At 44.0% G+C, this 27614-nt stretch overlaps 1 protein-coding gene across 1 annotated transcript in view; it reads left to right on the top strand.

Moving 5' to 3' along the window:
• Window positions 1-23897, top strand: part of LOC121878478 — a 43628-nt gene extending 19731 nt beyond the window's left edge. Inside the window, exons 2-4 of the mRNA XM_042384724.1 lie at window positions 7802-8118; window positions 15223-15445; window positions 20426-23897. Coding sequence (XP_042240658.1) covers window positions 7804-8118; window positions 15223-15445; window positions 20426-20508 — 621 coding nt within the window. The 5' untranslated portion in view covers window positions 7802-7803 and the 3' untranslated portion in view covers window positions 20509-23897. The remainder of the gene's footprint in view (window positions 1-7801; window positions 8119-15222; window positions 15446-20425) is intronic.
• The last annotated feature ends 3717 nt before the right edge of the window (window positions 23898-27614 follow it).

The following is a 27614-nucleotide window of genomic DNA, read 5'->3' as shown; positions in this document are numbered from 1 at the left end:
CAGTTTACTTAAATAATTAATATAGACAATAAGCAAAATATCAGTCAGCCAGCCTCATGCACCAGGAAATGAGGTCATGGGTGATGAACAAGCATGAGGCAGCTACTCTGACCCCAACCTGACCTTATGTTGACCCCAGGGTGTTGCCTCTTAGCTGTTACTAAATTGGTGGTGCTTCTTGTCCCCAGCTGACATGCTGGGAGATTGAGGCGGTGAAGGGATCTGGGAATGCATGCTTACTTCCGTTCTCCCATACGTGTGTCAGTCCGCCCGTTCTTGTGTCGGTCCGTCCGTGCTTGTGTCCGTCGGTCAGTGGTTATGTCCGTTTTTTCGTGATTTTTGTCATCCGTCCTTGCAACAAGAATTCAAATTTGTTCAGTAATCAACATTTTCCTCTCTCCCTCCCCTCCCTCTCTCTGACACACACACACACACACACCCTGACACTTGCTTAAGAAACTTTCACCATCTGCTCTAATAATTATCGACCAAGTATCAAAGTTTATTTCTAATTCTTTATCTCCCAAGTTAAGCGTCTCAGAGCTCTAGTAGATATACCTTGTTGGTGACGGAATCGATTTAATCTCCTATGCTGACGGTATAGTGGCCTCCTTTAGTGTAGCAGAAAATGGGATATATTTTTTACTTTTGTACAGATAAATATGTGTTGGTTGAGAAAATGAGAGAGAGAGAGAGAGAGAGAGAGAGAGAGAGAGAGAGAGGACAAAGCGTATGAATAAACATTTTACCTTTGATAAATAAACAAATTAAATAAATAAACACAAACTAAACATTTCAAAAAACACAAAAAACGAAGAAAAATCGATTCTCAAACCAATATAAAGAACAAGAAGAAGGAACCAAGAGAATTTGATTCCTTATAGGATTTAAAGCTCATGTCACTCTCTCTATATCAGAACAAAAGATTTGATTCTCCCCCTCCCCTCTACCCCCTTAGCTAAATCCGGGTCGATGACTGAGGTTCTGCAGGCGATATTCTTAAAATCTAATAATAATAATAATTCCATGCAGATACTCACTTCTTAAGTCACCGTCCAGGTAGTCACCGTCAGGTAGCCACCGTCAGGTAGCCACCGTCCAGGTAGTCCCGTCCCATCAGGTAGTCACCGTCCAGGTAGCCACCGTCCTGTAGTCACCGTCCAGGTAGTCACCGTCCAGGTAGTTACCATCCAGGTAGTCACCGTCCAGGTAGTTACCATCCAGGTAGTCACCGTCCAGGTAGTCACCGTCCAGGTAGTCACCGTCAGGTAGTCACCGTCCAGGTAGTCACTGTCCAGGTAGTCACCGTCCAGGTAGGTAGTCACCGTCCAGGTAGCCACCGTCCAGGTAGTCACCGTCCAGGTAGTTACCATCAGGTAGTCACCGTCCAGGTAGTTACCATCCAGGTAGTCACCGTCCAGGTAGCCACCGTCCAGGTAGTCACCGTCCAGGTAGTTACCATCCAGGTAGTCGTCCAGGTAGTCACGTCCAGGTAGCCACCGTCCAGGTAGTCACCGTCCAGGTGGCCACCGTCCAGGTAGTCACCGTCCAGGTAGCCTCACCGTCCAGGTAGTCACCGTCCACGTAGCCTCACGTCGGGTAGTCACCGTCAGGTAGTCACCGTCCCATCAGGTAGTCACCGTCCAGGTAGCCTCACCGTCCAGGTAGTCACCGTCCAGGTAGCCTCACCGTCCAGGTAGTCACCGTCAGGTCAGTCACATTCAGATAGTCACCGTCCAGGTAGTCACCGTTCAGGTAGTCACCGTTCAGGTGGTCACCGTCCAGGTAGTCACCATTCAGATAGTCACCGCCCAGGTAGTCACCGTCCAGGTAGTCACCGTTCAGGTAGTCACCGTCCAGGTAGTCACCGTTCAGATAGTCACCGTCCAGGTAGTCACCGTTCAGGTGGTCACCGTTCAGGTGGTCACACCATATTCGTCTCACTATTTCTTTGCCCTGGTCAATGGTGATGAGAGATCAATGGAGTTATTTCTGCACCAAATGACCAACACCACCACCACCATTGCCACTACAAACATTGCCACTACTACCACCATTGCCACCAGCACTACTACTACTAGCACCACTACTACTACTATTACCACTACTACCAGCACTACTAGAACTAACACCATTACTACTACTACCATTGTTGCTGCTATTGCCACAATTGCCACCACTACTACCACCGCTACCCACACTACCACTACTACTACCACCACTACTACTACCACCACCACTACCACCATTACAACTACTACAATCACCCACATTATTCCTAATTTCCTTGATACTAGTGAGAATTTCGTTTAGATTCTGGACTTTGTATGAGAGAGGCAGAGTTAGAACACACACACACACACACACACACACACACACACACACACACACACCCACATAAAATTACAGCTTCTTTCTCTCTCAAACTTTTTTACTCAAAAGTTTGTTATTCATTATAATTCTCTAAACATAGGAGAATAAGGCCTCGGGAGTGAAGTATAAGGCCTCGGGAGTGAAGCATAAGGCCTCGGGAGTGAAGTATAAGGCCTCGGGAGTGAAGTATAAGGTCTCGGGAGTGAAGTATAAGGCCTCGGGAGTGAAGTATAAGGTCCAGGAGTGAAGTATAAGGCCTCAGGGAGTGAAGTATAGGCCTCAGGAGTGAAGTATAAGGTCTCGGGAGTGATATAAGGCCTCGGGAGTGAAGCATAAGGCCTCGGGAGTGATAAGGCCTCGGGAGTGAAGTATTCTCCTCTGAAGTATAAGGAGTGAAGTATAAGGCCTCGGGAGTGAAGTATAAGGCCTCGGGAGTGAAGTATAAGGTCTCGGGAGTGAAGTATAAGGCCTCGGGAGTGAAGTATAAGGCTTCGGTATAAAACGTTGGTGTTAGTACATCTGGTAGGCATGTGAGGCCTAATTAGTGCCGCTGTTGTGTGGTTTATTACCTGTTGTTACGGTAAATAATCCTTAATGGTATTTTTTTATAACAACAATAATAATAATAATACTGTTCAACCATTATTACCAGTTATTACAATTTGGTCGAGTTTCCCATCCCAACTCTCTCTCTCTCTCTCTCTCTCTCTCTCTCTCTCCGATATAGGAAAATATAACGTAAGATCGAAATGAATACAGTAGACTGTGTACTGCCCCGTGTGAATTATGTAACTTGGAGGGGAGGGGTATGTGGGGGTTGTGGGTGAGGTGATGGGAGTGGGTATGTCGGGTACGTAACCTACCGGGTCTCGGATGGCTGGGGTAGGCGGTTGGGGACGAGGGGGTACAATGGTTAATATTAGCTGGGGTAGGAAGATAAACCCTAGTCATCAGTCAAGGCAAGAGTGTCACCGGCAACGCTGTGTTGTACTTCTGCTGGCACTTAGTGGAGTAGAAAGTTAGTTAGCGCCATTATACCTACCCTTTGAGGAACACTTGTATATCCATTTTATAAGAGTTTTAGTGTATATGTAGATGGAAATTACTGATTAGAACATATTCTTCGTCCGTTGTAGTAGATCATGCGTTAGAGCTGTCAGTATTGACCTGATTTGCGCCAGTTTTGATAATTTACTCCGCATGTTAAGTAAAAGACGCATATTACGCATTGTGCAGTCTGATACAGTTTATTCATTCTACGCATTTTACTTAAAGGAGAAATTCGATAAACATTATGCTACATTATCCGTCATTTACACATTTACACATTTAAGTATGTTTTAATGCAATATACACACACAATACACTTTACACAATATACACACACAATACACTTTACACAATATACACACACAATACACTTTACACAATATACACACACAATACACTTTACACAATATACACACACAATACACTTTACACAATATACACACACACAATACACTTTACACAATATACACACACAATACACTTTACACAATATACACACACAATACTCTTAACACAATTTGACCTCTGGGTTGAGACACACACACACACATAAGCTGTCAGGCTCTTGTGTTTGACCTGATAAACTGTGTTAATGGACAGTCTAGTTTACTCCGGGTCATCTGGCTCTACTGAGAAAGGTTACTGTAATCGTGTAGTGTGTTTGTGTAAATTATGCCTTTAAACGACGGTGATAAATTGTGTGTGTGTGTACCGTGCTGTGTGTGTGTGTACCGTGCTGTGTGTGTGTACCGTGCTGTGTGTGTGTACCGTGCTGTGTGTGTGTACCCTGCTGTGTGTGTGTACCGTGCTGTGTGTGTGTACCGTGCTGTGTGTGTGTACCGTGCTGTGTGTGTGTATATACCGTGTATGTACATATAAAAGACGGTCACCTTAGATATCGAACCCTCGGCTTCATGCGTGCTGGTGGCTGTGTAGGTATCCCCAAAGACACACGTACACTAACACACGTACACGTACACACACACACACACACATACACACACGTTTACAGACGTGAACACACACACACAAACACTTACGCATTTCCTTTAATGCATATACAAACACCTTCCCATACAAACAACAAACATCTCTCCACACACAAACAAACAAACAATTTTCACTTTAAAGACAGACACACACACACACGCACTCACTCACACAACCAACCATGTAAACAAACACACATCCCAAAAACAAACACACAAACACCCCTTGAATGACAACACACACACACTCACACAACCAACCATGTAAACAAACACACATCCCAAAAACAAACACACAAACACCCCTTGAATGACAACACACACACAAAAAACTCCCTCTCTTCACCCCCTCTGCTCCCATCTGGCTAACCTACCTGGCTTTTCACACCTGAGGCTACAGATTGAGCCTGATGGATAACCCTTCCTTGGTAGATATCCTCTAATTATAGCGCCTTATAGCACGTTATAGCAGATTAGTAATTAAATATAGCCAGTGTACCAGGCGGCGACAGGACCGGGCAATATACTGGCTATTTTGGGAGACTCAGACCAGCGCTAAGATTGGCACTTTCTGAAGTTTATTTACGACCTAATCGACTCTGTCCCAGTATATAAATAACTGTATATCAACATTATGTTCCTGTTATTGCATCTTGCCGAGGACCAAGTGTTGCAGTGTTGATATTCACTGTAATATATTTCTTTCTTGTTTTACGTATAGGTAAGACTAAGGTGAGGTAAGGTTAGGTTAGGTTAGATTGAGGTTAGGTTGAGTTTAGGTTGTGGTTTGGTTGAGATAGGTTGAAGTTCGGTTGGGGTTAGTTATGGTTCTATTCCATTCATGAACTCTTAACACACCTGTAATATCAAGACCTTTTCACACACTATTGCCTATGACTCTAATTATTGTCTTATATCTAATTCACCTTCTTTACATTTTACTCTTTATTTCTTATTCCTTCTTTTCATCCTTTTTGTTATGCCCTAAATTCCTTAACTTATTTTTTTATAACATCCTGGCTCAATTCTCTCTTCTTCTCTCCTTCTTATTCATCATCATCATCATCGTCTCTCTCTCTCTCTCTCTCTCTCTCTCTCTCTCTCTCTCTCTCTCTCTCTCTCTCTCTCTCTCGTGTCACACATTCTTATTTTATACAGACACCTACTATTTGGGAGAGCTTTAGCTAGGGGAGAGGGAGGGGGTTGAGGAATTTTCTGGGAAGACCTAAGGGGGAGAGGAAAGGGAAGGGGCAGGGGAGAGGGGATGGCGAAGGGGTAAGGGGGTGAGGAAAGTGAGAGGGGGAGGGGAGAGTTAGATGGTGATAAAGAGTAAAGGTGGATGGAGAAGTGAAGGTATAGGTGAGGGAGAAATAAACGGGGGGGTAAGATGGGAAGGGGAGAAGAGGAAGAGAGAGACGTAAAGGGGTAAGGGGGAGGAATAAAGGGGAGGGAAGGTAAAGATAGTGACGTGGCTTGTGTAAGGCATTCCCCACTTAGCGGTTCCACCCGTCACCAGAAAGCGGTGGGAATGAGAGGTTAATAAAGTAGAGTGTGTGTGATGACCACTGCATTAACACTTTTATTCCCGTTAAGACCTCATAAGTCTCGTTAAAGACCTCATGGTAACATCACAAAAGAGAAACATTTCGTAAAAGAATGAAGCTTCGTGAGAGAAAGACCTCGTTCGTAAAAGAGGACCGCTAGAAAGACCTACAACGTAATTTGGACCAGTAGAAAGACCTTCTCTCTCCTCCAGTATTGTAAGGCTGGGTAGGGGAATGAGAGGAGTGATGTATGGTGGTCCTTCCCTCCTTCTCACCTCCCTCTCTCCTTCCTTCCCTCTTCATCTCTTTCTTTCCCCCCTCTCTCTCTCCCTCCCCCACCCCCTCTCTCAATGGGCTCGGCGTGGCTAGTAGCCATTCATATCATTCATTGCAGGTAAGTACCAATGACCACCACCTCCTCCTCCTTCTTTCTTCTTCTCCCCCTCCCTCCTCCTCCTCCCCATTCCCTCCTCTCTTTCCCCTTCATTCTCCTGCTACCTCCTCCTCCCCCTTCCTCCCCCCATCTATATATAACAACAATACACCCTCAGCACTTCCTAGATTTACTTCCAGTGGCTCGAAATAGATTTGTGGTTTCCTTAACACGCCATTTGCAGGGTGTAAAGTGTCTTATTGTTGCTTAATGACGACTTACTATTGGTGTGTGTGTGTGTGTGTGTGTGTGTGTGTGTGTGTGTGTAAACATTCTCACATTGAGACGTTCATATATTACTGTATTAACTCTTGCTTCTCATTACACAGCCATACTTAAATCTCCTAGACGATTAAATGAGTTAAAGTAATAGAGTATACAGTCGTAACCTTTAAACACACACACACACACACACACACACACACACACACACACACATTATTCTTGTTCCTTCTCTGTTTGAGGTAGTTGTAGTCGTGATTCAGTATGTTGAGTTCGTTGACCTAACCTAACCAATCCTAACCTAACCTAACCTAACCTAACCTAACCTGACCACTGTAGTTCTGTATACTAAACAGTACTGTAGGTCCTCATCGCCACTGTCCACTAGGTCTGGTTCTGGGACAATAGGTGAGCACAAGACAATGGTACAATTTGCCCTTTAAGCCCCCCCCCCTCCTCCCTTCCCCTCCCCACCCAAACTACTTCTAGTAATTGTTCCGTTCTGGGACCGCCCTCATGTTGTTTCATAATGGGGCAGTTGAGTGTGTGGGTGGGTAGCATTGTGTTTCTACTGACCAACGAGGCATTCTGAAGGACCTTGATGTTCTTTTGTTTTGACCCCCCAACACCACTTCCTTCACCCCCTCCTCCCTCCAACTCCTTCTCCTTCCACCCCTCCTCCTCCGGTACCACTCTCTCCAATACCTTCCCCTCCTCTTCCACCATCAACACCATCCCCCTGTTACACTCTCCATTTCTACCTCATCACTTCCTCCACTATCCCCTACACCCCCCCTCCACTTCTCTTACCAACACACCCACCTTCCATCATACTTTCTCTCTTCATCTCCTCCTATTCCTTCTTCTTCCAGTCCTCCCTCTTCGTCCATCTTATTTTCCCTCTCTGACGCTTTTTCAACAACCCCCCCCATCCTCTCTAGTCTCCCCCTCATCCTTTCATTCCTTCTCCCTTCGTTTTTGCTACTCCTTCCCCTGTCCTTTAATCCTGCCCCTACTCCCTCCTTTCTCTCTCTCGCTCCCTCTCATTTTCAGCAATATGAGTTTCTATTTTCCCTTCGTCTCCCCTTTTGACCAATATACTCTTCTCTCTCTCTCTCTCTCTCTCTCTCTCTCTCTCTCTCTCTAAACAATGAAATAACAAAATCTCTCTCTCTCTTTCTCTCTTATAGTAATGGTTTCCCGGACGCAGCAACAACAGCAGCAACAGGGTGGTGGTGGTGGTAACAACGGGTGGTCACTGAGGTGGTTCGTGGTGGTAGTAGTATCGTTGGTGCTGGTGGCACGAGTCCAGCCTTATCCAGGATACGGCGAGAGACTCCGTAGTGTGAGGAGGTACCAAGCACAGCAACGGGCCCTTCATGACGATACTCACACCCCATATAATGATTACTTGCAAGGTGATGAAGGTGAACTTGACTACTCCCAGTTCTACGATTATGACAGTGTGTTGCCCCGAAGAGATCCAGATGGCTATCATTTTGACCAGGTAAGATTCATATATATGTTGTTATTTTAGGCGAGTCAGGTGTGTGTGTGTTGTTTTGGATAGGTGAGTCAGGTGTGTGCGTGTCGTTTTGACAATATAAGTCAGAAAGAAATGAATTTAAAACACACACACCACTATAACGTATTACAAAAACACACAAAAAAACATCAATAATACATAAAAACAAACATTCAAACACTCACGACACCCAAAAATACCCCAAATCATTCTCTATATAAATCATACCAGCGAGAAACTTTTTCATCTGGCAGAGGATTAGGGAACAAGTCCTCCATAAGACAGCTTCAAGGGAGACGAAAGGGAGGTAGGATGTTGGTGGGGAGACAAAGGATACTGGTGGGGAGATGATGGATGCTGGTGGGAAGATGATGGATGCTGGTGGGGAGATGATGGATGCTGGTGGGGAGAAGTTGGATGCTGGTGGGGAGAAGTTGGATGCTGGTGGGGAGAAGTTAGATGCTGGTGGGGAGAAGTTGGATGCTGGTGGTAGTGAATGAAAGAATGAATAGATCTGGGGTGCCAGTGGGTGCCCCGGGGTGCCTGTGCGTTCCCCGAGATGCCTGTGGGTGACTGTGATTGCCCCGGGGTTGTCTGTGTATATCTGTGGGTGCCTGTAGGTGACCTCTGTGTGCCTGTGGTGATGGAGAGGAAGGGGGAAGAAGAGGGTGGGGAAGGGAAGGGTAGGGGGAGGGAGGGAGGGAAGAAGTGGGGGAGAGGGGGAGAGGTGGAGCATGGGGGGGTAGGGCAGGGAGGAAGAGTGGTGAGGGAGTGGAGGAAGGAGGTGGAGAGAGTGGAGGAGTGAGGGGTGGTTGGGGAGGGGGGAGGGAGGGGTGGGGGAGGGGGTGGAGGAGGGAGGGATGGGAGAACGAAGGGTGGGAGAGGAGGGTTGGGAGGAGGGGGTGTGGGTGGGAGGGATGGGAGAAGAGGGAGTGGGAGAGGGAAGGGGTTTAAGAGGGAAGGGGTTTAAGAGGGATGGGATGGGGGAAGAGAATGGGGGGAGAGAGTTACCGGAATGCTCGTCTTAACATGACCAAACTTTCCGTGGTGGGAGGAAGGAGCGCGGGATATCCAGTTGGTCTCTTGTGGTCCAGAAAACATTGTTCTTTCCGTGAAGTTCAACTCTTGTGTTATGTCCCTGAGGGTGTTGGGGGGGTGTACAGGCCCCCCTCCCCACATCCACCACCACCACGAAGCAAACGACTACACGGGTGGAGGTAGTTAAGACTCTTGTACTCATACATACACACACACACACACACACACCGCCCTGCCCTAACCAAACAAATTCTCTTGGAGGTGTAAGTGTACGTATATCCCACGAACGTACATGTGTGTGTCTGTTTGTGTGTGTGTGTTTGTTTTCAGGTAGGCCGACAAGTTCATGGGTTCGTGGCAACACCCACTGGCATCTCATTGACTACATCATTGTCAGAGAAAGAGATCGCCGAGATGTCCTCATCACTCCGAGCCAGGCGTGGTTGAGACCACTGCGACACTGATCATTGGCTTGTCAGAGCCAAGTTCTCACTTCACGTCGCCCCAAAATGGTGAAGGCAACAAACCTCCAGAAGAGGTTTTAACACTAACCGTTTGGATGATCCAGCGATAGCACATGCTTTCAGAGAGCAGCTCAAACATGGGCTGATAAACAACCCGACAACAAACAACCCAAATCCTAGTGCTGAATTGGGTATTTTCGACACTGTCATGGCAAAAACTTGCAGAGACCTTCATCCAGATCGAAACAATATACCAGGACTGGTTTGATGAAAATTATCATGAAATCAGTGCACTCGTCGATGATAAATGTGCTGCTTTAACTGACTGCCAGAACAGCCCTCCGTCTCGAACCAAAGCTGATACCTTCAGCAAGAAGAAAGCGGCGGCCCAGCGCGAACTTCGCAATCTAAAGAATGACTGGTTTAAAATTGAAGCATGTGAAACGCAAAAACTTGCAGATCAACAAAAGATGAGCGAAGTTTTCAATTCCACTATAAAAAATTATGGGCCAGTCACTCATGGTGCAGTCCCTCTCCGCTCATCCGATGGTAACTCCCTAATTAAAGATGAAGAAGGCATCCTTCAATGCTGGAAAGAGCACTATCATTCGCTGCTCAACCGAAACACCGATGTGGATGTCTTGACTATCCAGCAGGTCCCTCAGCATCGAGAGCTAACCCACCTCAGCTATCCTCCATCCCTAGATGAGGTAGCTACTGCCATCAGACAAATGAAAAATAACAAAGCCTCAGGGCCTGATGGAATCCCAGCCGAGGTGTATAAAGCAGGAGGGCCTCTGCTTACCAGCCGTCTCCACTCTCCCATGGAGAATATATCGGAAAAGGAGGAAATCCCCAAAGCTCTTAAAGACGCCTCCATCGTCAATATTTATAAGAACAGGGAGACCGATCAGACTGCGGTAACTACCGCGGGATTTCGCTGCTGTCCATAGCTGGCAAGATTATCGCCCGAGTCCTCTTAAACAGACTTCTTCCTGTGGTGGAAAAACCTCCTCCCAGAATATCAATGTGACTTTAGACCATCGCGTGGCACCACTGACATGATCTCTGCTGCCCACCAGATACAGGAAAAGTACAGAGAACAGCGTCGTGACCTGTACATGGCCTTCATTGACCTAACCCAGGCCTTCGACTCGGTCAACAGGGAAGCCCTCTGGCAGACCCTCAGCCATTTTGGCTAACCACCAAAATTCATCGCCATTGTGAGGCAACTACACGATAGCATAAACGGCAGTGTCCTGTACAATGGCACCCAGTCTGCGTTCTTCCCCATCCAAACGGGGGTAAAATAAGGGTGTGTACCGGCACCAACACTCTTTTCCATTTTCTTGGCTGCCTTCCTTAATCGTGACAGTGCCAATCTAGCCGGTGGGGTGGACATCCAGTACCGGAAGAAGGGTCTTTTTAACATAAGATGACTCTAGGCTGGAACAAGGGCGTTGGCAGCTTCCATTACTGAACACCAGTATGCAGACGACCTCACCCTTGTTGCTCACAATGAGAGCATGAACACCTACGCAGATGCGTATGCACACTTTGGCCTTGAGGTGAATGTAAGAAAGACTCAGATTCTCTTTCAGCCTGCCCCTGGTTCAGTCACACCACCATCCATCCAGCTTAACGGTACTACCCTCTCTAATGTCACCCACTTTCAGTATTTCGGCTCCCACCTGCCCACCATCTTGGACATCAATGAAGAAATTTAACATCGGATCAAATGTGCATCCCAAGTCTTTGGCATAACCCGTACCCGTGTCTTCAGCTGTAAGGAGCTGAAATTATCTACAAAGGTGCACGAATATCGAGCAGTGGTCCTCCCCACCCTGCTATATGGCAGCGAGACATAGGTCATATGCAGGAAACACCTCAAGGCTCTTTAAAACTTTCACCAACGTAGTCTACGTTCCATCCTCCGAGTTCGCTGGGAAGACAAGAGAACAAATGCCAGCATTCTTGCTGACACCAACTGCAGGAGCATTGAGGCTACCATTATCCATGAACAACTACGGTGGACTGGCCATGTTACCTGCATGGACGACAGTAGATTGCCAATGTAGCTACCTTACAGTCACCTAACGAATAGTAAACGTAACGCCGGCGGGCAACTGAAAAGGTATAAGAATAGTCTTGAGACAAACCTGAAAAAGTGCCAAATCGACCCCCTCATCTGGGAGACGATTACTCCACACTGTAACGCTTGGAGGAGCACCATACGAGAAGGTGTCAATACTTTCGAGTTAGCCCGACTGCATACTGAGGCAGACAAGAGCCAGCGCCGGAAAGACGCTGTCGCCGCCCCTCCCGCACTAGATGTAGTTCTCCACACGTGCAACATCTATGGATGACCCTGTCGGTCCCGTATCGGTCTCTCGAGTCACCCCAGGGCTCACCAACGAAGGTGATATCCTTAATAACTCATATCATTGTATCATAGCTGGACGATCGTCCAGTAGTGCGTGTGTGTGTGTGTGTGTGTGTGTGTGTGCGTGTGCAAGAGTTTTAACAACCTCCACCCTTGAAGTCGTTTGCGTGGTGGTGGTGGATATATGAGCGACAGGGGTTGGGTGTAAACGAGACTGCCCAGTATTGGCCAATAGGCCCACTGCAGTTTCCCCCATTCTTATGTTCTTATGTGTGTGAACAGCTCTCTCTCTCTCTCTCTCTCTCTCTCTCTCTCTCTCTCTCTCTCTCGTCCACTCACCCATATACTCCTCTCCTCTCCGGGTCGCTTCACCTCTACACAGGCAACTAATCACACAGGAGTAAATTAACATTGTGCTGAGGCAGTATGTAAATTAAACTCATCTGTGTTTACAAAAGTTATTTACAGAGTTGATTTACAAGATGATTCTGTGTGACTTTAGCGCTGGCGATGGGGTGAGGGGAGGAGAGGAGAGGGGGAAGAGGGGGGTGAGAGGGGAGAGCGGGGAGGGGTGAGGGATGAGAGGAGAGAGAGCGGAGGGATAAGTGGTGAGAGGAGGTTAAGGGGAGGGGAGAGGGAGAGAGGAGAGAGGGAGAGGGTAGAAAGAGGAGTGAGAAGAGGATAGAGAGGGGAGTGAGGAGAGGGGAGGGACGAGTATTATCGAATAAATGAGATAAATAACATCTGAATAGGCATAAATATCCCAATTTTTCTGGTAAATTTCAATTGTTTTTAAAATATAAACTAAAAGGGTTAATGGAACCGACCCTCCAACCCTCTTCCCTCCCTAACCATCTGAACACGAGGAGAGGCTTCAGTACCTCACAGGGGCTTTAAATCACCTCAGAAACAGTGAAGCTGAGTGGCCAATCCTCAAGAACCACCTCTAGTGTGTTCTATTAGGGTGACTTTATTAGCATAATAAGGTCAGCCAGAGGAAGAGAAAGGAGGGTTGGAAGGAATGAGGGAAGGAGGGAGGGAGGGAGAGAGAGGGAGGGAAGGAAGGGATGGGGTGGGAGGGAGGGAGGGATGAAGGGAGGGAGGGAGGGAGGGATGGAGGGAGGGAGGTCTTGATGTTACAACCGAGGTATTTCATATTCTCTGCTTCACTTGATTTAACGTGATTTGTGGCGCGTCTGGACCTTGAGGCTGTGAGCACACACACACACACACACATGTGGGTAAGGAAGCGAAGGAGGGAGAGGAGGAAAGGGACAATAAGGAGGAGGAGGAGGAGATGGATGGGGAAAAGTAGGGATAAGAAAAGTGGAGGAGAAGGAGAGGGAGGAAGAAAGAGTGAGAGCTGGGGAAGAGGGGAAGGAGGAGGAGGGGGGAGAAAGAATGAAAGAAGGGGAGAGAAGGGATTAAGATTTATACTTACAAGGAAGAGAAAATTGGCAACAACAGACAAATAGACAGACAGACAAACAGACAGAGAGACAAACAGACAGACACACGGACAGACAGACAGACAGGTACTATTTCCATTTCCGTCTGTGGGCATGTTTAGGGACCAATTACTTATATATTTACAACAAAAAAAATTCTTCGAGTGAATTGAAAGCAAGGCTTGACAGCAGACCAGCACAGTAGCTGTAAAGCCTCCAGTACAGTACAGGGAAGACTCCTTCACCACGCTCCACTCACTACCTCAAACTCCACGTATGATTTCCCTACAGGCGGAGTCCGGTCAACTGGAGGCCCTCATTAGGAAGATTTACTCAAGTGTGTCTACAGAACAATGAAGTAGATTTATTTCTATATAAGGCCAAATGTGGTCATTATACTCCCTGAGTCTTATACTATTGATGAGATTTTTAGTCTTATTTTATTGTTAGTATTATTCGGTGTTGTGTTTATCTATATTAATTTTTCGATATATAAATGATTATAGACTTGGTATAAACTTTAATAAAAACTGGAGGTCGTCTTCGTATTATCCTGCAACAACAACATTCGCGAGAAATACCTCCAGAGTGATTATTATTACCAGTCAGGATAAAGTCAAGGAGACACACACACACACACACACACACACACACCCACCAGTGAAGTCAGTGAAGGCGGGTGTCTGAAAGTTGACAACACATATCTAAGAAAGAAATTACTTAATGATGCAAACTTCACTAAAAGGCGATTGAAAATATTGATGTTTCAAATCACCAAAAACCTGTAAATAAAACACATTCCTTAAATAATTCCAATTATATATATATCCTCTTAGAATAACTCAAAACCAGCAACCAAAAATATATATTCTTTTGTTGCATAAAAGAATAGGTTAAGTTTAATGGCGCCAAGAACAGAATACCGAATTAAAGAGAAAATTTAAGTAAGATTCTTGACCATTTTAAAGTTCTTTGATGGGGTCTAATTACTCATAAGGTTAGCGGCGAGAATAGCCAGCCAGTAGTGCGTTGAGCTGAGGTGTTACAAGAAGAGAATGTGCCATGTGTGTGTGTGTGTGTGTGTGTGTGTGTGTGTGTGTGTGTGTGTGTTCTAGGCCTGTCTACTTTTACATCCAAACACGACTCGATTACTCGTTTAACTTTGATCGTTACAATAGTTACCAGAGAGAGGCTCACCATTACGCTTCTTAATTTGATCTCTTGCCAGATAATGAGACTTTCTTAAGAGATAATAATGAACTGAATTGATCTAAAGTTTGTTGCATTCTGGCCACCTCCAACCTAACTATTTCTTTGTTTGTGCTGGGTGAGCGTTTGTGTGTGTCTGTGTTGGCACTCTTAGGTGAACTGTTTGTGTGTTGGGGAATGGGTGTTGTGTGACAATCCTGTATCTTGAAAGGTTTGAAACAGACAGACGGACGGACGGATGGATGGCCAGGCAGACAGACAGACAGACAGACAGACAGACAGACACAGAACTCGGATCAGATCTCCTGTGATCATTGACCACTTGTCGCACAGGTGTCAGGTCCACCACTACACGTGTGTCAATAAACACAGGGAGCCTCCCCTTCCCTCCCCTCCCCTTTTCTTCCTTCTCTTCTTCGCGAAAAATAGACAGATACCAATATGAAGTAAATTGACAGATAAACACAGACACACACATACACAAAGGTAAATCTATATAATAAATCATCACGTACTATCTTTATTTGTTTCTCCTTCTCAACAGCCAGAAGACAGCAATAAAAACCTGCAGCAGATCTTACGGTCGTTTCGTCCTGTCGTAGGAGGAACGTCGCCGTCAGATCGTGTCATGCCCTGGGGAGAGTTGGATCAGGAGGCGGCGATCGACGACCCAACCCAGGGAGGTGGACGAGAGGCTGATGCTGGCGGTCTGCCCTCCAGGACTCAACTCACCCAACTCACCTTGAACGAACCCAAGCAGAAGAGAGGTGGGTAGTATGTGAGTGTGTGTATGTAGGTAAGTAGAGTGTGTGAGGGTGAGTAGAGTGTGTGAGGGTTAGTAGAGTGTGTGAGGGTTAGTAGAGTGTATGAGGGTGAGTAGAGTGTGTGTGGGTGAGTAGAGTGTGTGAGGGTTAGTAGAGTGTATGAGGGTGAGTAGAGTGTGTGAGGGTTAGTAGAGTGTATGAGGGTGAGTAGAGTGTGTGTGGGTAAGTAGTGAGTGTATGGAGAGTGAGTAGAGTTCGTGTGGAGAGTAAGTGGAGGGTGTGTAGACAGGGTGTGTGCGCGTGAACTTTAGTTTGCATGAGGAAGGTGATAAGGGGGGTGGGGAAGGTACATAAAGAGTGCGTGAGATACATAATCGACCTATCAGGGTACGTGGGGGTATGGAGAACATTGAGTGCGTTCTAAGGGAGTCATCTTCACCCCAGGCGTACTACATGATAAACAATGTGGTTAGTTATGTCAAGGCTCCAACAGACGGCGTGGAAAATGGGATCCGTTGCTTCGTTCAGTGGTTCGTTTCATTCTCTTCAAGGGTTTACAAGCTCGAAACAAGGCTAATAAAGTACTTGGGTTAATACAACGGAGTGTTAGTTACAAGTCTAGAGAGGTTATCCTAAAACTATATCTTGCGCTTGTGAGACCTCACTTGGATTACGCAGTTCAGTTCTGGTCACCATACTACAGGATGGATATAGAATCCCTAGAAAGAATTCAAAGGAGAATGACAAGATTAATCCCGGGCATTAGGAACCTTGAGTACAGAGACAGGTTAAAGCGTAGAGTGAAGGGCGATAAGATCGAGTATAAATGGAAGTCGGGACTAAACGAAGGTGATATAACAAAGTACTCAAACTATCCAACCAGGAGCGAACTCGTAGCAATGGTTTTAAATTAGGCGAAGTTAGATTTAGGCGCGAGATAGGTAAACATTGGTTTGGAAATAGAGTAGTGGACGAGTGGAACAAGTGACCAAACATCGTTAACTCGAACACGCTGGATAGCTTCAAACATAGGTTGGATGGATATATGAGCGATAGGGGTTGGGTGTAAAATGGACTGACCAGAATGAGCCAAAAGGCCCGCTGCAGTTTCCTCCAACTTATTCTCTTATGTTTTTTCTCTTTATTTTTGTGTTTAATATTTATCCATTTTCTAATATTTGTTACTTTGTTTAATTCATGGTAAAGTATTATTGTTTGTAATGCCAAGTTTATAATGTGATTTTATTGTATTTTATTTTATTTTATCTCCTTGTTTAATTTGTTTCTTTTTTATGTCATTTTGTTCATTTTCAATTTTATTTTATTCATATTTCCGTTAGGGTGATTAATCTACTTTTATTGAGTTATATAATTTTTATTGTATGATTTCTTCCTCGTCCACTTTAATTCTTAGTTTTATTTATATACATAATTATTGTGTTTATTTTCATTCTTCGTCCTTATTTTCTGTTTAGTGAATCTTTCCTATTCCATACAATTTGCTCTAACGATTTATTTTTTGTTTTCTTTTACTTGTTTGTTGCCTTTTTGTTTATTTTCACTTGTTTACAGAAGTATCGTTGCCGTGTGTCCTCGTTACCAAGTTCTGTCCCCTGGGATAGACAAGAGGAGGATAGGTGTTTGTACATCATCTAAACGACGAGAAGAACCTAATCTAGCCACCTTACCTAAACACTATAGATAGGCACCCTACGTAAGCTGTTAAACTAGCCACCTATCCCAGCCATCTTAACTTACAACCTTCCCTAGCCACCTTACCTAGCAAACTTCCTTGCCCTTCACCTGAAAATTTATTCTTTATCTACTCCTCTCCCTGTCTTCTCATCTCCCTCCTCTCACCTCCTCTTTCTCATCCTCTCCCTCCTATTCTTTCTCCTCCTTTGCCCTGTTGGATGATAGAAAGTCAGGTCTTTACAGATCCCAGGTTAGGTTAGGTTAGGGCCTATTAAGACTGGGTCCCATTTGATCTGTAAGTGACCCCGCCAAAGTCGTTCCTCTGATACCTAAAATCGGTTCATTGTTTGTATACGTGACAGGATCCCCACCTTCCGTCAAGTACTGTCTCTGTCTATGAGTCTCTGTCTATGTCTTTCCGTCATTGTTTCCGGCAGTGAGAGGTCCCTCCCACCTTTATACCTCATACTAAACTGTGCGTCTGTACCACACTCCTCATTCTCCTACTAGATTGCTCATATTCGTTCTACTTCTTCCTCTTTTATCATCGTTGCCTGAACCTGTCTTATCTTCCTCTCTCCCTCTTCCATTTTTTGTTTCGATTTTCTCTTAGCTCTCCTCTTCCTGGCTTTCAGTCCCCATTTACTACATATTTTCTTGTTTCTTTTCTTTCTTTGATTTATTTTTCTCTTCTTCTCTCCCTGTAGCCACTTTGCTATAACTTTCTTTCCCCTTTCTTTCTTCCCTACCCGCTATTCATTGATTTTCCTGTTTTTTCTTTCATTCCCTTCCTCTCAATCAAATAAATTGTCTAGTTTTTAGCAAATTCCCTTAAAACATGTGGATTCAAATTGTAAAATAACACCTGCTAAAATGCATTTGTTTATAAGACCCGCTAAGATGCACTTGTTTATATGACTCGTAAAAACCATCATTATTTGCTTCTCCTATAAGTAGTTTATATGTACAACTCGACCAATGTATATACATGCAGTACAGTATTTGATGTAACATATTAATTTGATATAACTATCTAGAAATAAGACTAATGATTTTTATAATTTTCAGGGATATAAATAAACATTCTTATGTAAGAAAATTAAAAAATAGTCTTTTTGTTTGTCCTTACTGTCGTGAAAATAATGTGTGTGTGTGTGTGTATAATAATAATAATAATAATAATAATAATAATAATAATAATAATAATAATAATAATAATAATAATAATAATAATAATAATAATAATAATAATTAATAATAATAATAATAACGGTTTATCGAAAAAGTTCTGCAACCCGAAGGCTGAAAATATAAATTGGACATAAATGACATATTACATACATTGGTAGTTTGACAAAAGGCTTCATTAGAGAAAGGTAAAGGAACATCCAATAAACATACAGATTAATGTAGGTGTTGAACAGCAAACACGTAGTGTAGTAACACCCTCCCAGATGGTGTTAGGAGGGACCTCGCGTGGTGTAGTAGTTCCCTCACAAATGGTGTTATGAGGGACCTCGCGTGGTGTAGTAGTTCCCTCACAAATGGTGTTATGAGGGACCTCACGTGGTGTAAATAATAATAATAATTAACGGTTTAATGAAAGAGCTTGGCAGCCAGAAGGCTGAAAATATACAGTTACATAATTGGGGAATGGGTTTCGAATTACAAATAATATACAAATAACATAAGTGATATAAATAAGATATATAATAACTAGATGGGGAAAAGCTCAAACTACAGGGCAGTTCAACATAGTGACAGTGCAAGGAGTAGTGTTTACTGGGAGTGAATACACTGGTTTATTACAAGTTATTGATAATTTTTACGATGGTTGGGACTGGGCTGTTCTTATAGCGATCAGTTCGTGCATGTATGGGCTGGATGCGGTTGTGGTGTCGAACAGCAATTCTCGGGTGGTGTGTGTGTGTGTGTGTGTGTGTGTGTGTGTCTGTGCGTGACCTTTAGCTATCACAATCCCGGGACACGTCTATTTCAACAGCACGTAAAATATCATATACATGTACAGTAGAAAGTCTCTCTCTCTCTCTCTCTCTCTCTCTCTCTCTCTCTCTCTCACCTTTGACCTACAACATCTTTACCGTCACTTCTTGGTCATCCCATCAACCAAAGTCTCCCATTTTCTCCTCTGATATCAACACTTTGCTTCGCCACCTCCAGTTTTATGTTTGCCTCTTCCATTCTCGATACCTACTCGACACATGCTTGGCCCTTGCTCAACACATGCTTGATACTCGACACTTACATGATATTTGCTCTACACATGATTGATACTTGCTCGACGCATGCTTGACACTTGTTCGACACATACTTGATACTTAATCGACACAAGCTTAATACTCGACACATACTTGACATCCACTCGACACATCTTGATACTCGACACATGCTCAGACAGCTGGCCTTGTGACCCTGGACCTGTGACCCTGGACCTGTGACCCTGGACCTGCGACCCTGGACCTGTGACCCTGGACCTGTGACCCTGGACCTGCCTGACCTGGACCTGTGACCCTGGACCTGCGACCTGGACCTATGACCCTGGACCTGGACCTGTTACCTTGGACCTGTGACCCCGGACCTGCGACCCTGGACCTGTGACCCTGGACCTGCGATCCTGGACCTATGACCCTGGACTGCTTGGACCTACCTTGGACCTGTGACCCTGGACCTGCAACCCTGGACCTGTGACCCTGGACCCGCGACCTTGGACCTATGACCCTGGGCCTGTGACCCTGGACCTGTTACCTGGACCTGTGGCCCTGGACCTGTAACCCTGGACCTGCGACCCTGGACCTGTGACCCTGGACCTGCGACCCTGGATCTGCGACCCTGGACCTGCGACCCTGGACCTGCGACCCTGGACCTGTGACCATGGATCTGTGACCCTGGACCTGCCTTGATCCCTTGAGACGAATGAACCCCTTGAGTACATATTTTAAACCATATGCCCACAATATAACTTTTCCCCTTGAGTAACAGGAGCGTGTACTCAAGAGTTAACTCAGTCCTTCTTAATACTAATAATCTAGCCTTTGGTCTGGTAGTTTTTACTAAATATACGAATAACTTAACTGTTGTTTTTATTACTAACAATGCTAAACTTTATTCATTACAGATGCACGCTGGTTGTAAACACCCTCAGCTCTCCAGACTAACTTTAAACATCCTAGGATTAACATAACTAACCTTTAAACATCCTAGGATTAACATCACTAACATTATTAACACTAACTGGTTCCAATGTTTGTTTTTTTCTGTTCTTTACAGTAATGTGTCACTTTAAGATCTGCAACTTGGGTCGTCGTCGCCGTGCCAGACAGTCCAGCCCACTGCAGGGTTGGCTCTCCTAACAACATACCTCACACACCTCTGACACCCTCTACCTGGCCCACACCACCACCATCATCTAACGTTGCTTAAGTAATCAACTACTTCTTAAGCAATACGTGGCCTGATACTACTATACTACCATACTACGATATGCTACCAAAGAACCGTCTTTAATCCATCTCTCTCGTCTCTTATGATCTCATGTCCTCAAATAACTCCCCTTTGGTCACACAACAGTAACAGTTCTTTTTTATACCATCTAGTAGTACTCATGTATCACGCTGCTGGTAACACAACACTGGTAACACACCACTGGTAACACTTCACTGGTAATGCAACACTGGTAACGCAACACTGGTACCACAGTGCTGGGAACACACCACTGGTAACAACACTGGCAACTCTACATTGGTAAGACAACGCTGGTAACGTAACACTGGTAACACAACACTAGTAACACTACACAGGTAACACACTGCTGTTAATACTACACTGGTAACGCAACACTGGTAACACACTGCTGGTAACACGCCACATGTAACATACAGCTGGTGATAAACTAAGGTGTAATAATGAGTATAAAAAAAGTCTCGTCCACCCCCCCCTTACCCCTCCTCCCCCCCCCTACTTTTGACCACTTCAGATAAAGACTAAAACCCAGTAGTGTCATCCTTAGGCACTAACACTGGCACTTAACAGTTCAACATAATATCTACAGCAACTTCTCCCACCAAGGCTAAGAAACACGTTGCCTATAATGTAAACAGTCGGAGATGGAGAGATCAGTTTCCATGATGGTAAAATCCCAAACGAGTAAAAATATCCCAATGTTTAAATGTTGATGAGATGAAATATACCATGTCGAAGCTCCAAAAACAATACAAATTCTTTAAAGTAAAAAAAATATACCTTTGATGTAGGTTAATATTGGTCAAGATCATAACAGTTGGTAAGTCTCACAATGCAAAGTCAAGGATAACAAAGAGTGTGGTGTGGTGGGGCTGTGACCCGCCCAACTCTCTCTCTCCACTAGGTACCATCCTTCTCCTCCACATACTTCGTTACTTGAGTGGTCCCTATCACTTGAGTGTTAGGTTGAATGTTGGTCCACTGTCACTTTCCATACCCTCCCCGTCCATCCTCTCTCACACACGTCTTTATATATACGTGTCTCATACACTAGACGGATTTAACTGCATAATTTTTTTCAGTAGCACCAAATGCCTACCGTCACAGAACCAGCGTTTGACATGAACTATATAATTTCAGTGTAATTTGCTGAGTCATATGTTTACCTGTATGAGGTTATTTGTATTAAACTCTAAGTTACTCAATAATGTCGACCTCGTGACCTTGGCGAGGCTGGCCTTGTGTCACACGACTGCTGCAGTAATAAACACTACTTCTCTGGCCAGGGTGAGAAACACTACTTGTGCTGGCCAGGGTGAGAAACACTACTTGTACTGTCCAGGGTGAGAAACACTACTTGTGCTGTCCAGGGTGAGAAACACTACTTGTGCTGGCCAGGGTGAGAAACACTACTTGTGCTGGCCAGGGTGAGAAACACGACTTGTGCTGGCCAGGGTGAGAAACACGACTTGTGCTGGCCAGGGTGAGAAGCATTATTTGTAGTCTTGTACAGTTGCCTGACATTCAGTACAGGTTTGTTGCCTTGTGTCCTGAGACTTCAACATCCTGCTCCTGGGCTGAACAACCCTTACAAGATAATTATAACTCCGATTAACTTTTCCCAAAAACCGTAAAGCTTTGATCCTGTGGCTACTGTACTCTCTCTTTCACGCCTACACAAGAAAGCAAGACGAGGGGTGATCCTCGGCGGGTCTAACTCGGGGTGTGTAGATGCTGCTCTCACAATTCCTATAAAACTGGTTGGAGGTCAAATAGACCGTGGCCCAAATAGCTTCCACCTTAAGCTAACTTAACCTAAGCTAACTTAATCTTGCATAACCCCTGGGGGTTGGGTCACTGTTTGGACTGGGGTCCATTAGACCCCACACCGAACAAAAATACTATTTTTAGACGTACCCAATGACTGTCATGACTTGGTAAGGAATGGTTGTCAACAATAATGCTCATGACACCTCGTGACCTGACCAGTGATGATTGTTATTAGTTTGTTGTGTTAGTAATGACCTCTTTCAAGAATCTTATTTTCACGACTTCTCAATCCATAAGAAAAACCGAGGAAGGTTGTCACTACGAGAAGATATGTGTCACAGTATCATCTTGTACTGAAGAGTCATCAACTTACTATTACCCGAATATTTCGTCATGAACTTTACACACTTTATGGTTTCTCTCCTCTTCAATTTTTAATAATTAATATATAAATAATACTTTTGAAAGTTGATGTTTCTCCCTCCTGTCTGTGTTCATAACGTGGTGTAGTAAGGCCGCCCACCTCTCTCTCACTGAATGTGGCCTCCCACTCTCCTCACTTAACCTTGTATGTCTCACCTCGGCAAGATCACCAGTAACTATATATATATATACTAAAATAACCTGCCTACATGGAGCCCTGTAGGAAAGGTATATAATATAGATTATATGCTATATAAAGACTATTGAAAGGCACACCATATATGGTACAGCTGTAATTAATCATCAATACACTAGAGTACAGTAAGAGACACTGTACCATCATGATAGTTAACTATCCTTCAGTAATAACACTATGTTAATATCACCTACATTAATGGAAGATTAACATGTATATTTTCTTAAATGAATGAGACTAAATAACTCATTAAATTACTGTACACAATTAGTGAACAATACTGTGTGTATATTCCTTCTATAATCACTAAATGAAGGATGTCATACACCATTAATATATACACTGTCCCCATTATAATACTAATACAACTGTTTAGATGAGGACTCGGTCAGGTGTATATGTGTGTGTGTTTCATATTAATGTATTCAATAAACTTTATTAATCTTGTTACAATATGGAGGTAAAGGTACGAAACAATTATAGTCTGTATTTTCTCTTGTAACCTGTTGTTCTGGTCACGATACATAACGTTCAGACAACTGCATGTATATGTCCGTATTACCATCATGTCGACAGTAAACGCGAAATACAGGAAAAAATATGGAAAAAAAAAAGAACAGCTTGTGACTTTCCTTGTAGGCTAACTGTTGTGATCATAATATACCGTACACACACACACACACACACACACACACACACACACACACCAATGATGAACTTCTTTAACTATTTTTGGATGCGTAAATATTATATTATTAATTAAGAAGTAAGTCAGTAAGGAGGTGAGCCCTGGCCATTACCTGACTCCCACCACAACGAGGTGACCAGTGTGTTGTTGTTGTTGTAATTAGGAACAACTGTGCATAGATAAAGAGTTAACTAATAAAGGAATGCAAGTAGGAAATAAAGATGACTTTTATTTATATTTAACCTAACTTAATCTAACTCAAACCCGACCCGACCCTACCCGACCCAACAACCTAATAGCTAAGTGGTTTGAGAACAATACATCAACTGTATACAAGAAAGAATACAAGTTAATAAAACAATAAACGTGAAGAAATGTTAAGGAATCTACAGATGGACTATTAAAAATAAAGACCTAAATAACTAGCAAGGAAAAAAGAGGAACGATGATAAGGAAGATAAATTAGATACACAAAGAGATATGATGAGATAAGACAAGTATTATTCATCAACTGTTTATCTGTTCATCTGTTTATTATCTTTATTCATTTCCCATCATTATTTGGTATGGATACTGAACCTACAAATAATGTAAGAGAAGAGTGATATAACTTAATGGATAGAACAGCAGCCTAAAATATCCACACATAGCAGCTCGCATTCCCAACTTAACACACGTAATATAAAAGAAACTACGAGTGTAACATTCATAAGAAGGAGGGAGGTAGAAGGAGGGAGGTAGAAGGAGGGAAGCGGAAGGAATGGAGATGGACAAAGGGTGGTGTAGGGAGGGAGGTGGGGGGAAAATATGAAATTTTTATTCACTATATCACACACTGAATTCATAACACACCTGTCTGCCACATATGCGTTTCACCTTTTACGTCTGGCTGCTCCACCTGCCATAAACTACAGACCATTATCACGGGATGACACAGTTGTTTGCTAGTTCGCCAACACCTTGTTTTTTAGCCAATGAGGACATTAGTACAGTGAACTTGGTCAGAGGGTTTTATATTGTGAGGCGGTAAACACCCGAGAACAGTATGTACTCAAGTGATATCCCCGACGACTCTTACCCACCGAACGCTGCCTTAAGTATCTGTCGTGAGTACTAAGTGTTCATCAAGTACACTAGTGAAGGTGACGTTTAGTTCTGGCAAACACACAAGAGCAGAGGACAGACACAGTAGGAGTAAAATATTTAACGTGAATTGTATTGTATTTGCAGACACACAACTGTCCACTGTAATTTACAAACTGTTTGTTGCCCGAGTAGAGTAGAACGATTTACTGTTCTGTAAAGTGTTAAGTGAAGCGTGGTACAGTCTAGAGAGAGAGAGAGAGAGAGAGAGAGAGAGAGAGAGAGAGAGAGAGGCAAAATTAATGACGATCTTCATCCCAACAATACAATGAACAATTCAAACTACCATCTATTAAATGACACGTGCAGAGAGATAGTCCCTGAAAGATGTGTGTAGAGTGACAGGCCTAGGGAGATAGTTACAGAGAGATAGGCCCTGAGAGATAGTTGCAGAGAGATAGTTACATATTGACAGGCACCTGAGAGATGGTTCCATAGATATAGGCCCTGAGAGATAGTTACAGAGAGATAGGCCCTGAAAGATATATGTAGAGAGACAGGCCTAGGGAGATAGTTACAGAGAGATAGGCCCTGAGAGATAGTTGCAGAGAGATAGGCCCTGAAAGATATGTGTAGAGAGACAGGCCTAGGGAGATAGTTACATATTGACAGGCCCTGAGAGATAGTTCCATAGATATAGGCCCTGAGAGATAGTTACAGAGAGATAGTCCCTGAAAGATATGTGTAGAGAGACAGGCCCTGAGAGATAGTTTCAGAGAAATAGTTACATATTGACAGGCCCTGAGAGATAGTTACAGAGAGATAGACCCTGAGAGATAGTTACAGAGAGAAAGTTTTCAGAGAGATAGTAACAGAGAGATAGGCCCTGAGAGATAGTTACAGAGAGATAGTTACAGAGAGATAGTTACAGAGAGATAGGCCCTGAGAGATAGTTACAGAGAGATAGCTACAGAGAGATAGTTACAGTGAGATATTTCAAAGCAACATCCTAAATATTTGGGGCTGACTGTGTGTTTGTTGTTTTTTAATGAAGTTAGTGTAATTCAATCACCTTTTAGTTTTACACATGGTTGAGTACACTTCCCTTACACGACTAATTAGGTTCAGGGTGTAATGTGGGTGTTATGTTGATCCTACTGTCTGTGTGAGTGCTGGGGTGTGATGTGTGTGTGGGAGGTGTAGTGTGTGTGTGGGTGGTGTAGTGTGTGTGGGAGGTGTAGTGTGTGTGGGAGGTGTAGTGTGTGTGGGAGGTGTAGTGTGTGTGTTGGGTGTTTATGGGACCGTAATAAAATGATCCCCTAAAACAACTTCTACGTTGAATTTTAATATTAATCCCCAAAATGTTCCCTGAATTATTCCTAAAATAATCATCCAAATATCCTTAAAATGACCATAACCCCTGAAAAGTTTCCTAAAATAATCCCTAAAATGAACCCTTATAAAATAATTATAAATTCTCACGTGAAAACCCCCAGATGACCTTCCTAATACTGTGTGGGAGGACAGAAAGAGGTCACCTGTCATGCACCTGTCATACAGCCTGGCATACACAGAGGCGTGACAGTGGAGAACCTCAGTCACTGTTATTGAATTAAATAGTAAATAAGTTATACCAATAGAAGGGAGGGGTGACCTTGTGTGTGTGTGTGTGTGTGTGTGTGTGTAGGTGTGTGTGTGTGTGTGTGTGTGTGTGTGTGTAGGTGTGTGTGTGTGTGTGTGTGTGTGTGTGTAGGTGTGTGTGTGTGTGTGTAGGTGTGTGTGTGTGTGTGTGTGTGTGTGTGTGTGTGTGTGTGTGTGTGTGTAGGTGTGTGTGTGTGTGTGTGTGTGTAGGTGTGTGTGTGTGTGTGTGTGTGTGTGTGTGTGTAGGTGTGTGTGTGTGTAGGTGTGTGTGTGTGTGTGTGTGTGTGTAGGTGTGTGTGTGTGTGTGTGTGTGTGTAGGTGTGTGTGTGTGTGTGTGTGTGTTCATCTTTCTATTTATCAAACTATTTTAGTTTCTGTTCACCTCACTCTACCCGCCCCCCACCCTCTCTAATAATGACAAAGAATCATCCTAAACAATTAACAAACAAAAACTCAACCAGACTTCCAATTTTCCTCCTCCTACCTCTTCCGTATACCTCCTCCTCCTCCTTTACCTCCTTCTCCCTTCTATCTCCTCCACTTGCCTCTTTCTCCTCTATACCTCTCCCCCTCTCCTCCTCCTCTCCAACCTCTACCTCCACCTCTACCTTCTTCCTCTCTTCCTCCAGCTCCCCCGAGGCGCGTAATAACCTCTTCTGTCACCTGTCTCACCCTCTCATAGTTACAGGTGGGCGGGACCTCTTTCTCGCCCCATATATAAGGTTCATGGTTGGTGAGTCGCGCGCGCGCGCGCGTGTGTGTGTGTGTTATTGTAATCATGTACACACACACACTCGTTGGCCCAGAATGATCTCCCGCATGTGGGACTCACCGCTTGAAGGTGCATAATTAAATAGCCAGATATACTTTATTTGACACCTTGAATTATATAATCAAAGTGGAGGTCTTTTACGGCGTAGAAAGACTATTCATTTAGACAAGAAAAATCTCTGGTAACAAGTTAATAGGCGGCTGACCCCTTCAAGTCTCTCCTCTAACTAACTCACCAAAATGTCAAGATCAAAAGGTATATATCCTAACAAAAAGGTCTTCTCAAAATACCTTCCTCAGTGTTCTTGGTAACTTTTATGAATTTCTCAATTATCTTTCTTTTTTTTTACGTGGTATTATTCCTACACCCTTATATCATACACCCACCCACCCACACACACACACACACCCGCCCACACACCCGC

The sequence above is a fragment of the Homarus americanus genome, unplaced genomic scaffold, assembly GCF_018991925.1.
Source record: "Homarus americanus isolate GMGI-L3 unplaced genomic scaffold, GMGI_Hamer_2.0 scaffold41027, whole genome shotgun sequence".
NCBI lineage: Eukaryota > Metazoa > Arthropoda > Malacostraca > Decapoda > Nephropidae > Homarus > Homarus americanus.
The sequence above is the reverse complement of the archived record's forward strand: the minus strand, read 5'-3'. Positions and strand labels throughout refer to the sequence as shown.